A 16,521-nucleotide genomic window follows, 5' to 3' on the forward strand; every position below is an offset into this window, starting at 1 on the left:
TGAATTTTATTGAATTTGTATTCTTTTTATCATGATTGCTCCATTGTATTTTAGTTTCCTTTAATCCTCAATTAATCTCAAAGTTAGAGAACTTAAAAGAAAAAATGCCCAGTTTAGGGGTATACCATACACTGGTGCTGGGGATATAAATGGTGTTTTCCGTCCTGGAAAACAATGTGGCAATATATTCTCCAACCACTCTTTGAATATTTTAAAATGCATATATTCATTAGCTACTATATTTTATCTCTAGAAAATAAATCACAAGAAAATAACCAGAGATGTGCACACATATGTACAAGGAATATTAATTTGTAAAACTACCCATAAATATCTGTAACAGAAAAAATTGGAAATCATCTATTATGATATTTTTAATAGTTAAATTGTGATGTATAAAGATGGCACAGTAATATATAATTATAATCATTAGTGTGTGAAAACAGTCATCATGTGTTTTTGCTAAATGAAAAAACAGGATAAAACACCATCTAAGAAAAAGTATTTCTATACTTATATATGAAGATGGTAACAGCAATTATCTCTAGGCCCTGAGATTACAGGTGGTTTTCATTTTCTTCTTTATCCCAGTGGTCACATTTTATGCAAGAAATGCACAACTGAACACCTCACCTCATCCAAAACACATAATTCATGATTAATCCTTAGAGAACAATTAATACTTTTTATTGCCAACAAAAGTGATGCCACCATGTGGCAAGAACTGAGTTTACAATTTACATGGCCTCAGCTCTGAAATTGATTATTTACTTAAAAAATTTTTTTATATGCATTTGATTTTTTTCCATGTCATATATTACTAACATTTTGTATTACAGTTTCTTTTCAATTTTACATGAACTGCTATAAATAGCACTATACTTTTTTGAATTTTCCAATTTTATGCCAATTGTACCCATTAAATGTATTACTTTATCAGAATGAATCATCGTTTAAAGAAACAAGTTCTCAATTGTTTATCCAGATTTTACTTTTAATCACTTTTAGGTTCATTTGTTTAGAAAACTCCTAAATTAAAAAAAATAATAATGGCTAAATGCTCAGTTCTCTGATATCTTCACAAAAATAATGTTATGAGACTACCAAAATGGTAAATACTATCACTGCAAAGAATAGTATCTAATTTTATATTTATTTCAACTATCAGTGAAAACAAATAAATTGCCCTGTACTAGGAAGAAAATGCTGTAGACAGAATAAGACCAAAGCAAATAAGAAAGCCCAGTCTTTTCAAACTATCAAAGAAAAAAACCCAAATTAACAAGAAGCTTTGGAAAGCAAAATTCAATATCTACTAACAAAACCGTTTTCATAAACTGGCTGTTTTCTCAAGGAGCATCACTGCCTAATAATTTCATAAGTAATGCACAAAACGCAAGATGCCTAAAGTAGTGTCTGCCTTATCGTCCATCATAAATATTAATGAGGACCAAAAAAGAATCCCTCATTTACCTGGTAAAAAAAGTAGAGAAGCAGCTGAAATATTTTTAAGTCATTCACAGTTGGTACTGAAAGGGGAAGTGTGTTTAAAAAATATAACCAAGAATCTCACATCTGTCCTCCTCTTTGTACAATGTACTTGGGAGGATGTTTCATAAGACACTACAGATGTTTTAAAAAATCCTTCTCAAAAGGTAAGGTTAATTAAATAAAAGTTACAAACTATCATCTTAGTTTTTTCTAATTGTTTCTCCACTTCCTCTAGCATCTCAAATCCCAACAACCCAGTGAACTCACTGGGACCTCCAATTATTACACTAATCTTATTACACTGTTACTATCTTTTTCCCCTTGAAGCCTTCACTTAACACTTAACCTAGCTTAAGCCCTATGGTCAATCATTGTAATTACTGATTTGAATATGCACTCATCTCCCTTGTCTTACTTTTGCTGTCACACTTCTTGGGCAAAATCATAACTCTGGTTAAACCTAAATCCTTTCCTGCACCCATGTTGCTGAACTCTGATGGAGAAAAACACCTAACCAATCTGAATGATCTCATTTCAATCACCACAACCTTCAGATGAGCCCTTTATGCTGCCAAATATATTACATATTCCTAGTCCATTAACTGTCTCACTCCTCTATAAATTTCTCATATTCCTGTCTTCCCTCCAACTTCAGTGCTCCCAACCCCATCTACATTTTCCACTGATGACTGATTCTGACTTCACTAAGAATACTGGAGCAATCAGGGGTGCCTGGGTAGCTCAGTCGGTTGGGCGTCTGACTTTGGCTCAGGTCATGATCTCAAGGTTCGTGGGTTCGAGGCCTGCATCAGGCTCTGTGCTTATAGCTAGCTCAGAGCGTGGAGACTGCTTCGGAATCTACGTCTCTCTCTCTCTCTCTCTCTCTCTCTGACCCTTTCCTGCTTGCACTGTCTCTCTCTCTCTCTCTCTCTCAAAAAATAAAATAAGACATTTAAAAAAGTTAAAAAAAAGAATACTGGAGCAAGGAGTACTTGCACAAATGCCATCAGCACATTGGTGATATCAACACCAGACACTCTGTATTCCTGGCTGTTACTGTAGGTCACTGGGCACTGTTCTGCCCATCAGGGAACATGTCTCAATGTCTACAGACATTTTAACTGTCACAACTAGGGGCGGTGATGCTATTGGCATCCAGTGAGTAGATGGTAAGCATCTTGCAATACACAGGACAACACCCATGTAAAGAATTATTCCATCTAAAATGCCAACAGTGCCAGTGCTGAGAAACTCTGCCATAGATGAACTATTTATGCCCCTCTCTAAAGACTATCCCTCCACTGGATTCCTTATCCTCTTCTTGACTCTTTTGCATCAAGTTTTTGCTTTCAAAAAAAAAAAAAGAAAGAAAAAATAATCTCTTAACCTAACCTCTGCTGCTTCCACCATATTTGTTTCTTTTTGTGAAAACTTCTGCAAAGAGCTGGCCATACATATCATTTCTAATTCTCCTGTTCCCATTCTCAAACCATTCCAATCAGGCTTTTTCACTCTTACCATTTCACCCAAACAGCTCTTGTCAAGGGCCCCAGTGACCTCCACTTTACTAACTCCAATGGTTAACCCTCACTCCTCAGCTTAACTGACCTATCAACACCATAGCACATCACTTGCTCCTTCTTGATACATTCTCATTTGGCCCCTGGGTCACCACATTCCACCTCAATCCTCATTTGATCTATCTTCCTCCTGCCCCTCACTTCTTTTTTTTTTTTAATTTTTTTAATGTTTTTTATTTATTTTTGAGAGACAGAGAGAGACAGCATGAGCAGGGGAGGGTCAGAGACAGAGGGAGACACAGAATCTGAAGCAGGCTCCAGGCTCTGAGCTGTCAGCACAGAGCCTGATGCAGGGCTCTAATCCACGAACCGTGAGATCATGACCTGAACCGAAGCCGGACGCTTAACCGACTGAGCCACCCAGGCGCCCCTGTCCCTCACTTCTTAATGCTGGAGTGTTCCAGGCCCCTATTCAGTCCTCTCCTTTATCTATATTCCCTTCATTGGGGATCTCATCCAATCTAATGACTTTAAATCCTATCCATATATATCAGTGATTCCCAAATGTATATCTCTAGCCCATGTCTCTCTTCTAATATATTCAACCCCCTACTACATATTTCCACTTAGTTATCACATGTCCAAAATGGAATTCCTGCTCTTCCCTCAAAACCTATTCTTTACTACACAGGAGATGGCAACTCCATCTTTCTAGTTGTTCAGACCAAAACCAGGATTTGTCTTGGCTCTTTTTCTCATACTCCATATCTAAGCTACCAGAAAATCCTTAGCTCTACCTTAAAAACATATCCAGGACCCAACATTTCTCACAATCTCCATCTTATCTGCTGTAGTACATAAGTCTCTTAAGCATGTCTGTCCTTACTTCTATCATTACTTGCCTAGAGCTACTCTCAACCAAGTACTCAGAATGATTTTTTTTTTTAAGTAGGCTTCATGCCCAGCACAGAGCCCAATGCAGGGCTTGAGGCCTGAGATTAAGACTGAGCTGAGATCAAGAGTCAGATGCTTGACCAACTGAGCCACCCAGGTGCCCCAGAATGATTTTTGAAATAGAGGTCAGATCATGTCACTCTTCCAGACAAGAACTTAAATAATCTGGTCCCCAGTAGTCTCCAATCTCAGCCCTCCATCTTCTCTTGGCTCACTCCACTCCACCCACACTGGTCTCCTTGATCTTTTGAAAACACTCCAGGTATGCTCCCATCTTAGGGCCTTCACACTAACCGTCCTCTTTAAGAGGATCTACTGATAATCTTCCCTAAGCTCTAACTACTTCCTTCAAGTGTCTGAGAAGGCATATCTGGACCACCCTACATTCCAATCATCCTATTTAATAATACAACCTGTTCCCTACTTCCCTTTACTTTTCGCCATGGCACGTAACACCTTCTCTAACATACTACAGATTTATTTACTTATTAATTTGCTTATGTTTCTTGCACTAGAATGTAAGAAAAAAACACCATAAATGAACAATGATACATGTCCTATATACATCTCCATCCAATATCCACTATTTACTATACTTTTGTCCTGTTTCCAAAGGAATTCCCACCAACACTTGGGCTGCATTTCTCCAATCTTCTTCTTTTTCATATATGGATGCAAGATGCTGTCTTATGGAAGCAACCTGGAATGATAAGTAGACATTTCAAATTATTTCAACTGACATTAGTAACTAATTAAAATAAATGGATGGTAAGTTTATCTATCGGGACAATGCTTTCATTCAACATACTAAGATGGCAAGTAAACGGCACAAGCTTACCTAGACCATCCAAAATGTTTTAATGAAGTCTGTATTCACAGAATATTCAAACACTGAACTGAAATTAACACATTTCTGCAATGTAGATTACGGCAATAATTTCATTTAAATTAAGTTTTATGTTTATGTGAACTGTATACATAATGCTAGTGTTTTCCTAAGTTTTCAGCCTTATCAACTGATTCTTTTTTTTAACTTTTATTAGTTTTTACTTTTATAATCTGTTTTTATTTCAACAGAAATGAGGATAGAATAACTTATTCTTCTCTGAGCTGTGGTCCCAGGGTTTTAATCTGTTTAAGGCCCCTGAGATCCTACTGACCAAAGAATATAGTTAAGACGTTCAGACTCAGCCTGGCCACTACAGACTACCCGTCACCCTATTCCTCCTCTTTAAAAACAAAGATGCACGCTGTGTAAGCTAGTCTCCTCACTGCGGCATTAACATGCTCATTTCTAAACTTGGAAGGCAGTTGGCAACTAAGCCTAAAGTTCCAAAGACCAAAGGCCTGGACCTGAATCCTGGCTCTGCCACTCAGAGTCTACAATTTTACCAATTCTTAAAAATTGCCTAAAGAGTAATATTTGGTTCATGAATCAAATGGTACTATTTGCACAAATGTCGGCTGGAGTTACAAGGTCCTGGAGTTTTTACATCATGACATGCTGTTTGGCACACAGTTTTGTCAAAATAAAAGTGGATGATCACCTCCTTTAAAAACGTAATATCTCTCAAAATAATTACTGCTGCCTCATGTTCAAAACTCACTGTTATAGATTTTTACCTGCTCCTCAAATGAAATGACTCTAGGCTGGATCTTTTCCAAGGTGAAATGATAGATTTCTTTGGCTGTGCTATCAGGCAGGTTAGGGAGATGCGTACAGAAATCAGTCAGCAACTGTCGAGAGATCACGAGACTGACATTCTCATTCACCACTTGTCAAAAAAAAAAATAAGAGACAGGAAAACATGAGTAGTTTATAAATTTTCATTAAGCAATCAATTTTTACCTAAACTATTATTAAAAACAGTATATATTATTAGTACAACACTCAATGCATTAATCAGGGATTTCTACACTCATATCATCTATTATAGAAATCAGTTTTTCTTATGCAGAAGTATTTGATTATATAATGACTATACCAAAACAGTAAAATCACATACATTTTCTAAAAAAGAGAAGTGGCTGGGGGTGCCTAGGAGGCTCAGTAGGTTGAACATCCAATTTCGGCCCAGGTCATGATCTCATGGTTCGTGGGTTTGAGCCCCGCTTCAGGCTCTGTGCTGACAGCTAGCTCAGAGCCTGGAGCTCGCTTCCGATTCTGTATGTCCCACTTTCTCTGCCCCTGCCCTGCTCCTGATCTGTCTCTCAAAAATAAATAAATGTTAAAAAAAAAAAAAAAGTGGCTGGGGAAAAGTTTTGATTTACATTTAAGAATTTTATATTTTCCATTCTCTTCCTTTATTTTTCTACAAAGGGAAGGTGCAAAAACACCTATACTTTTATCTTACCTAGTTATAAAAAGGAGTTAAAGAAGAAACAGTGAAATAATTTTCATGAAATTTAAATAAAGTAAGTAGTGACAGTTATTGCCACTTGTACTTTCCTTTGTAATAAAAACAAATAACTGAGGTCAGCACTAGATGTACATATTTAATGACATTATTTATAAACATTTATGAGATATTATTACTGTATGTGATTAAGGATGAAAGCTCTGAAGTCACACTGCTTCCACCACTCGTGATTAGATGCCCTCACACAAGAAACTTAAACTCTGTGCTTCTGTTTTCTCATCTGTAAACTGTGGATAACGATGCTGTGAAATTCAAATGCAATATATACAGAGAGCACTATAAACAACATGTGGCACAAAGCATTCAACAAATGTTCACGATTATTATCATTATTATTATATTTTAAAAGATGCACCATGCTTGTGGCCACTGCTCAAATAAATTAAGTCTTAAATCAGCAGTTACTGGGGGAAAAACCTGTTCAGTTGATATAAAGGATTTTAATAGTAGACTGCTTTTCCTGGTGGTTCCTTGGATTCAAAGTTTATATAAAGATCATGGTTTATTTAAAAAATCACTATTCTTTTGCTACTATATTGCAATGTTCTCAATAAACCCATTCCTAACAGCTTTTCTAAACCCATGGACAGTTCATCACACATTGCAGCCACAATTTTTTGCCACAGTAACTTACAGTAACCTGGAACAAAGGTTGTCCTCAGTTTATGATATATTAATTAGAATTCATTATTGGATAATACTGGATGCAACTGAGAAAACAGTTTTGTTATAAGTGCCATTAGGCACCTGCAACTCAGAAAGAACTAGCACATCTCATGATACTGTGCATGAAAGCACACTGTACACTGTAAAACACTCTCAAGTATCATTAATATTGTTAACTGAGCATAAATTCCAGCCTGAATTTTGAGTCATTTTCAACATAACTGGATATATTTTCAGTTAGGGAGTAGCAGAGAGTGTCTTGAAGAATGGAAATTTCTAGTTCCCAATCAAAAGGAATATTTTTAACATTAATAATAGTTAACACTTCCATGGCACTTATTAAATGCCAGGTACTATTCCAAGCACTTTACTATGTATATTAACTCATTTAACCTCCCAACATTTCTACAGGGTAGCTATCAAATCCCCATTTAATAGACAAGGAAAAGGAGGCATAAGGGAACTAACTTACTCAATAATACAGCAGACCAGGTTGAATTTAGACTATTCTCTTTATCATTATGCTATATTGTCTTCCATCAGTTACTGTATGAATTAACTTCACAAAACCTTAATTGGTAATGTAACTCTGAAGATAACTCTGAAGACAACTTATTGAAAAATAATCAAGCTGTAAATAGTTTAACTTCTAAAATCAATCAATTTCAATGCATATTTAATCTAATCTCAATGAAAATTATATTGATAATTCAATATAAAACAAGCTTGAGCAAGCTTTGAAGTCCTAACTCAATTAATACAAGGCAGACATGGAATTTTCACTCTACTTACTTGCTTCCACAAAAGCTTTCAAAGCTTCTAGTTGTTCTGCCCCAGATAACTGAATGGCTTTTTCTAGGATCTGACGATACCTGAAACAATACCAAATAAAAATCATGTTCAGAGGACGCTACATATTCTAATGCTAATTCTGATGTTTATTCATTTCTATTTATGCTGGTTTCCTTCATAAGTCCTAGTTCTATTCATTTCTATTTGTGCTGGGGTTTTTTTTCATAAGCTCTAGTTTGTGCTTTTATTTATAGAACACCACAGATTTGTTGTTGTTGTTGTAAGTTCCCAGTCTATAAATTCTAAGGTGGCACTTCTAGTTTTCTCTACAGTGTATACAATTTTTTAAAAGTTTTCAAACCCAGGGGCAACTAACTACCTAAGTTGGTGAGGCATGCAACTCCTGACCTCAGGGATTGTGAATTCAAGCCCCACACTGGGGAAAGAACCTACTTAAAAAAAAAAAAAAAAAAAGTTTTCAAGCCCATTACAACAAAGAGTAAATCTGTAATTCTTAGTTATTGGATCTAAGGTGCTACTTTTTTGGGGGGAAAAGTTTTAGTTTTGAATTTAAACTAAAAAGTCAACTTCCTTTCAAATACCTTAAAAGATAAGCTATACTTTCTTCAATTGTGTATTACACAGACATACAAGAGTGTTATTTGAGGTGACCCAGAACACTTCTCTATGGTAGACCTAATGAAACCAGGGTCATCAACAACAGGATAGTGTTGACTAGGCAGTGAAACCAAATATTAGAGATTGAATGTCTTATGTACAAAATAAACTCCATCAAGCCAAAAGTACTGATAGAATACCCTTTATGTTGTCAGATAGTGCCTATATATTCTTTATTTGTAGTCACTTCTAATAGCTATTCTAATATTCATGACCACATAAAATTCAAATCAGCACTCTAAAAATCTAGGGGAAATACTAAAAATAGGAACAATGACAATTATCAGGCAGTGTCAAATTCCTTCTAAAATGTAAACTCAACGAGGAGAAGAATTTTTGTTTGTTTTGTTTACTGCTATATACACAATGCCTAGAGCGGCATATCACAAGCACTCAAATATTTAACAGTATTAGTAAATAATAAAACTGTTATTTCTTAAACTGAGTGGTGGGTTCACAAGTATTTTATTATTCTTTATCCCTTTTGTCTTCATAGTAGTATTTATTAAAAGTATTAGGGGCACCTGGGTGGCTTAGTTGGTTGGGCGTCTGACTTCAGTCTGGGTCATGATCTCACGATTCATGGGTTCCAGCCCCACACTGGGCTGTGCGCTAACAGCATGGAGCCTGTTTAGAATTGTCTCCCTCTCTCTATGCCCCTCCCCCGCTCACACATGCACTCACATGTGCACTTGCACGTGGGCTCGCTCTCCTTCTCTCTCAAAATAAACATTAAAAATAAAAAATAAATAAACAAAAGCATTAGCTAATGCATTTTACAAACCTAACAGCACTGGAACTATTCAGAAAATCATCCAGAATATAGTCAAGAAAATAATATACAAATAGGAGAAAAAATATATATGAATAGGGCCCAAACTCATTCAAATTTATGATTTGTATTTTTAAGGCACACCCTCAAGCTACCATTCAACATTTACTGATTCTCAACCCATACAATATTCTCACAACCTTGGTTAAATGATTTCTCAAAAACACAATGAGTCAAACTGACTTTCTAAGAAAGGTATACTGAAGAAAAAGACAGCAAACTCCAAAAGGAGAGAGAAACTACTCTAATAAAGCAAAAGTACTACTAAGCTGTAAGATAAAAATTGTTATTTTTTAAATTGTTTTTAAAATTTGAGGATACTCAGCTAGCTGAAAATTCATTAACACAATATCTCATTCTCTCTATACATACACATACACAGGTGTGTACTAATATTATTTCCCATATCTATATTTACACATATACTTTCTTGCTCTGGGTATGCTTTTACTTAATATATTCAATGGTTTATTCTTTTTTGATTATTTTTCATATTCATATTTGTCACATTCATAGCTAAGCCCTCTTAATTTTACATCCCCATAATTATTTTATACTAACATTACATTCAAAGATGACAATGTCTCACAGAAATTTTCTGATTAACCTAAGTTTTAAATCATTATTTCATAATTATCAACTAATCTGTATTGAAAACACACTCCCCCCCAAAAAACCCCAAAAAGTAATAAAAGTTTTATATTAACCACATCATACAACTTTCCAGAACATTACAAACTGCCTACTCAAACTCTCAACTTTTATGGATTAAGAAAGTGAGGTGCAAAGTTTGGGCTAGACGTTATCTTCCTCCTTCTCTAACATATAAATTCTAGTATCTAAGAGGCGCCTGGGTGGCTCAGTTGGTTGAACATCCAACTTTGGCTCAGGTCATCATCATGCAGTTCAAGAGTTCAAGCCCTGCATGGGGCTCTGTGCTGATAGCTTGGAGTCTGCTTTGGATTCTGCGCCCCTCTCTCTGCCTCTCTCCTGCTCACACTCCATCTGTCTGTCTGTCTGTCTCTCTCTCTCTCTCTCTCTCAAAAATAAATAAACATTAAAAATAACTTTTAAAAATTCTAATATCTAAGAATAAAAAATTACTTTTTCACAGTAATAATATGGACTAACTAATAAACCTAATTTAAACCAGGGATTGAGATCATTTTTTAATATTGCCATATAGAATCATCCAAAATTGAGCACCTAGGGTTTTTTAAATGCTATCTAAGATTCTGAGCATGACACTAAAGAAATTTTAAGTAACCTTGGTCTTTGAAGACAGTTAGGCAAATAAAAATGTAAAAATCAAATAATATCATCATATATTAAATTACACTAAAACAAAAAAAACAAACATTGGAATAAAACTGAATATAAGAAATATGACTATTAGAACTAATTAATGAATTCAGTAAAGTTGTAGGGTACAAAATCAATACTCAAAAACTGCTGTGTTTCTATATGCTAATAACATTATCAGAAAGAAAAAACATCCCATTTACAATTGCATCAAAAGGAATAAAATAACTAGGGATAAATTTAAGTAAGATGAAAAATCTGTACAATGAAAACTCTAAGACATTGATTAAAGACATTGAAGATATAAATAAAAGGAAAACTATTCCATAGTCACAGAGTGAAAGTATTACTATTATTAAAATGCCTATGCCTATACTACCCAAAGCAATCTACAGATTTAATGAAATCCCTATCAAAAGTCCTGGGCACCTACGTGGCTCAGCTGGTTAAGTGTCCAACTCTTGTTTCAGCTTAGGTCATGATCTCATAGTTTGTGTGATCTGAGCCCGTGTTGGCCTGAGGGCAGAGAGCCTGCTTAGGACTGTCTGTCTTCCTCTCTATCTGCCCCTCTCCAGCTTGGGTGTGTACTCGTGTGCACTTACATGTTCTCTCCCTCTCTCAAAAATCAATAAACATTTTTTTTAAAAGGCATTTTTCACAGAAATAAATAATCCTAAAATTTGTGTGGAGACATAAAAGACCCCATATAACTAAGCAATTCTGAGAAAAAAAAGCAAAGTTGGTGGCATCACAGTCCTGATTTCAAGTTATTACAAAGCAACAGTAATCAAATAGTGTGGTATCAGCATAGGAACAGATAGATCAATGGTACAGAATAGGGAGCCCAGAAATAAACCCAGACACATATGGTCAATTAGTTTATACAACAGAGGCAAGAATATACAATGGGGAAGGGACAGTGTTTTCAATAAATGGTGCTGGGAAAATTGGATAGCCACATGCAAAAAAATGAACCAGGACCACTATCCTACTCCACATACAAAAATAAACTCAAAATGGATTAAAGACTTGAATGTAAGACCTGAAACCATAAAACTCCTACTATAAAACATAGGTGGCTTACCACTGACATTGACATTGGTCTTACTAATATCTTTTTCGATCTGACTTCAGAAGCGGTGACAACAGAAGTAAAAATAAATAAATGGAATTATATCAAACTAAAAAGCTTCAAGTGGAGGAAACCATCTACAAAATAAAAAGGCAACTACAGAACGGGAGAAAATACTTGTAATCATATATCTGATAGGGGTTAATATCCAAAATATATTTTAAAAACTCATACAACTAGGGCGCCCGGGTGACTTGGTTGGTTGAGTGGCTGACTTTGGCTCAGGTCATGATTTCATGGTCTGTGAGTTCAAGTCCTTCGTTGGGCTCTGTGCTGACAGCTCAGAGCATGGAGCCTGCTTTGAGTTCTGTGTTTTCCTCTCTCTCGGCTCCTCCCCTGCTTGCAAGCACGCTCTCTCTCTCCCTCTCTCTCTCTCTCAAAAAAACAAGCATTAAAAAAAATTTTTAAACTCATACAACTCAATAGCAAAAACAAAAGTGATCAAAAAATGGGCAGAGGGACTGAACAGACATTTTTCCAAAGAAGATACACAGATGGCCAAAAGGCACATGAAAAAAAATGTTCAACATCACTAATAATCAGAGGAATGCAAATCGAATTCACAATAATGTATCATCTCACACTTGTTGGAATAGCTTTTATTAAAAAGAACTAACAAGTGTTGGTGGAAGAGGTGCAGAAAAGGGAACTTTCATGCACTGGTGGGAACGTAAATTAGTGCCGCTACTATAGAAAATAATATGAAGGTTCCTCAAAAACAAAAACAAAAAGCCCCCACACTATGAAGCTTCCTTAAAAAAACAAAAACAAAAACATAGGGGTATCTGGGTAGATTAGTTGGTTAAGCATATGACTCCTTGACTTCAGCTCAGGTCATGATCCCAGGGTTGTGGGATCAAGCCTCATGCCAGGCTCCGAGCTGAGTGTGAAGCCTGCTTGAGATCCTCTCCCTCTCCCTGGGCCCCTCCCCCACTTGTTCTCTGACCCTCTCTCAAAAAAAAAATTAAAAAAATAAAAAAATAAAAAGTCCACCCTGTAATCCAGCAATTCTACTTCTGGGTATTTATAGAAAGAAAATGCAAACATTAGTTTGAAAAGACAAGTAAATTACTATGTTCACTATAGGATTATTTATAAGAGCCAAGATATGTAAACAACCTAAGCATCTATCAATATATGAATGGATAAAGAAAACGTGGTATGTAAACACAGTGGAATATTATTCAGCCCTTCAAAAGAAAACCTTGCCGTTTGCAACAAGATGGATGGATCTTGAGAGCATTATGTTAAGGGAAATAAGTCAGACAGAGAAAGACAAATACCAAATGATCTCTCTTACAGTGGAATCTAAAACAAAACAAAACTAAGCTCACAGATATAGAGATCAGATTGGTAGTTGCCAGAGGCATGGAATGGGGAATGGGCAAAATGGGTGAAAGAGGTCAAAAAGTACAATCTTCCAATTATAAAAGAAATAAGTCATGGGGGATATAATGTACAGCCTGGTGATAGTTAATAATACTGTGTATTGCATTTCGAAAAATGCTAAAAGGGTAGTTCTAGGGGCGCCTGGGTTGCTCAGTCCATTAAGCGTCCAACTTTGGCTCAGGTCACGATCTCATGGTTCATGGGTTAGAGCCCTGCATCAGGCTCTGTGCTGACAGCTAGCTTAGAGGGTGAGCCTGTCTTCCAATTCTATGTCTCCCTCTCTCTCTGACCCTCCCCTCTTAGCACTGTCTCTCTCTCTCAAAAATAAATAAAACATTAAAAAATTAAAAAAAAAAGAGTCGTGCTGGGAGCTTCATCGGCCTTGCTGGATGACACAGTCACAGTGAGGAAATGGCAGACGTTTGCACAGCTCCTGCCATGACAGGTAAAACTGGTATCTCCTTCTGCTACTACTGCTCATGTTTAAAAAAAGCCTATTGTCAGCCTTACAATGATCCAAATCAGACCGACATTCCTCATACAGTAACCCCATAAGAAAAAACATTTTCCTGTCCCTAAGAGATTTCAGATCAAAACACTAAAGATGTTTGACAAAAGGCTCTTCTAATGAACCTTACAGACCCAAAATATAGACTTGAAGGGGTTAAAAACACAAGAATTGCATTTTAAGTCTGGTCCAAAGAAAAGGAGCCTAAATTAGAGACAAAAAAATAGAAGACAAGGTCAGAACATACCCCCTTCCCAAGGTCTACATTCTACAAATATCCTCCCTTGTACTGACTTCAGTTCTGAGGGTGGATAAGAATGTGGGAAACCCAGGTACAAGGCCAACACACATAGGGCCCCCACTGTGCTTGCATCAAAGAAATGGCTTTCTCAAACAACTTGTTAACAAGCATTTTTTCTTGTAGTTTATGAGCCAAATAAAATAACTCCTAGTCTATCTATATACAACTTAACCTATGTTTTAATCTTAGCTTTACTAACTTAAATAATATGTATGCTATTTTGTTTTTTACTAAAAACATTCCTGTTACATTCTTGGTTATAAGATTTACTCAACCTCACTGTAAGTACATTACATGACTTGGTTGTAACTTGTTAATCAAAAACAAAGTCATAATTATTGGCAAAAACCAACCCGTACAAAATAAGATAGGTTACTTTCTTAATCTTGGGGACTGATGCCAAGAATGAATGAGATGGTTCTACAAAAATACTTCCGTAAAACTTGTTACTGTATACTTTTGATGATTAAAACATCTTATCATAAAAAATTAGTCACTATAAAAAATTTCTATTTTCTAATGTCATCACTTTCAATGATTAAACCATCTTCTCACAAAGAATTAGTCACTGTAAAAAATTTCTATTTTTTGATGTCATGTTATCTCTTGACCTATAAATAAAGACACAAAAACAGACAGAACAGAGATGCCTGCCTGTTGATCAGAAAGAAACTTCGATGCTCTCTCTCTCTTGCCGACACCATCCATCCTTCAGGGACCCCTGGACTCTGGCAGAGTAGTTCTTAAAAGTTCTCACCACAAAACAAAAATTTTTTGTAAGAATAAAAAATAGGTGTTTCTTAGAAATTAAGATATCTATTAGTAGCCATTAAATACCATTTAATGCCATTAAAAAGTGAAGCATGGTTTCCTCCATTCGTGCCAGGACACTCAGTCCTTCTTAGGAAGCTAAGGCAGCCCTGGGGTGAGGCCCTCAAATCATCCTGCGATTAGCACTAGCAGACCTGACTAGCACACCACTCAGCACCATGGCCTCTGTCTTGGAGCTCCTGCATCAACTCATCTGCAGGACTCATTGCCTGCATCAGCTCATCCTGCAAAACGATGAGGTGACGTGATGGATAAAGATCAATGCGCGTGAATGTTGAACTTTCTGGCAGGGCTTGTTTGCAAAGGCCTTGGCCAAGGTCAACATCAGGAGCCTCATCTGCAAGGCAGGGGCTGGAGGACCCGCCCCCGCAGCTAGTGCTGCACCACAGGAGGTCCTGCTTTTTCCACCACTGCTGCCCCTCTCTGTGAAGAAAGTGGAAGCCAAGAAAGGAGAATCAGAGGACTCTGATGATGACATGGGCTTTGGTCTCTTTCACTGTGCCGCTTCTGTAATCTGTTCAATAAAAAGCTGAACTCTAAAAAAAAAAAAAAAAGTAAAACATGCAAGCCAGAAAAGGTATTTGTAATCCATGTGTTCGGCAAAAAAACCCCCAAAAACTAAAACCCTCCTCTCCAGACTATATTTAAAATGCCTGTAAATCAGTAAAAAACAAACAATCCAATTAAGAAACAGACAAAACTCTTACATAGGCACTTCACTAGAGATAATATCCAAATGCCCAATAAGCATATTAAAAGGTACTCAACCTCAATACTCATTAGGTTAATGCAAATTTTTAGCATAGGAAATACTTCCACTAGAATGAATAATATTAAAAACAACAAACCTGAGTGTTGGTGGGGATATAGGAGAACTAATAACATCTATTCCTGATGGGGGTGTAAAGTGATCTACACTCTGGAAAACCCTGGCAGTATCTACTAAAACTAAATATATGTCTACTCTGTAACCCAAATATTCTACTCCTGGGTATATATCCAAGAGAAATGAATGTCTACGCATATATATAAATTTTCATAGTACCTTTATTCATAATAGTGCTAAACTAGAAAAAAATCTAATGTCCATCAATAAGACAGTGAGGCCCACTAATAAAATGGAATTCTCCAAATCAGTAAGGAATACTTCACGCATGCATGAATCTCACAGATATGATGTTGAGTGAAAAAGGACAGACACAAAAAGGTATACACTGAATGATTCAGTTTATGTGCATTTCAAGAATAGGCAAATCCAACTCATGGGGACAGAGGTCAGAGTAGTTGTTATATTTGGTGGTATTGACTGGGAAGGGACATGAGGGAACCTCTGAGGATGCTGAAAATATTCCCCAAGCTTGTTCTTGATTGTTATTTATCTATGTATGTATGTGAGAAAATGTATTGGTCTTTACTCTTAAGAGTAATGTACTTAATGCAATGTATTTTTAAATATAAAGGTATCTGTATACATGCATATATGTTACATTATCTTTTTTTTTTAAGTTTTATTTATTTTGAGAGAAGGTACGTGTGGGGGGGAAGGGGCAGAGGAAGAGAGAGTGAGAACCATGCTTGTCAAAAGAGGAAACACTACCACTTTGGAAATAAGATTACAACTTTTATTCTAAGGATCATCTAGGGAAACCAAAAAATTCTGAAGACTTTGTCATAGACAGCTAGGTAGCCCTCAGGTGACTAGCAG

At 36.2% G+C, this 16,521-nt stretch overlaps 1 protein-coding gene across 2 annotated transcripts in view; it reads right to left on the reverse strand.

Annotated features, from left to right (window-relative positions):
• COPS4 (COP9 signalosome subunit 4) overlaps nucleotides 1–16,521 on the reverse strand; it is a 43,153-nt gene that overhangs the window by 19,257 nt on the left and 7,375 nt on the right. For both annotated transcript variants that reach the window (XM_029944037.1, XM_029944028.1), the window contains exons 2-4: nucleotides 7,844–7,923; nucleotides 5,589–5,740; nucleotides 4,562–4,665 (exon numbers count right to left, since the gene is read on the reverse strand). In XM_029944037.1, the coding sequence (XP_029799897.1) occupies nucleotides 4,562–4,665; nucleotides 5,589–5,740; nucleotides 7,844–7,923 (336 nt within the window). The remainder of the gene's footprint in view (nucleotides 1–4,561; nucleotides 4,666–5,588; nucleotides 5,741–7,843; nucleotides 7,924–16,521) is intronic.

The sequence above is a fragment of the Suricata suricatta genome, chromosome 1 (genome assembly GCF_006229205.1).
Source record: "Suricata suricatta isolate VVHF042 chromosome 1, meerkat_22Aug2017_6uvM2_HiC, whole genome shotgun sequence".
Classification (NCBI taxonomy): domain Eukaryota; kingdom Metazoa; phylum Chordata; class Mammalia; order Carnivora; family Herpestidae; genus Suricata; species Suricata suricatta.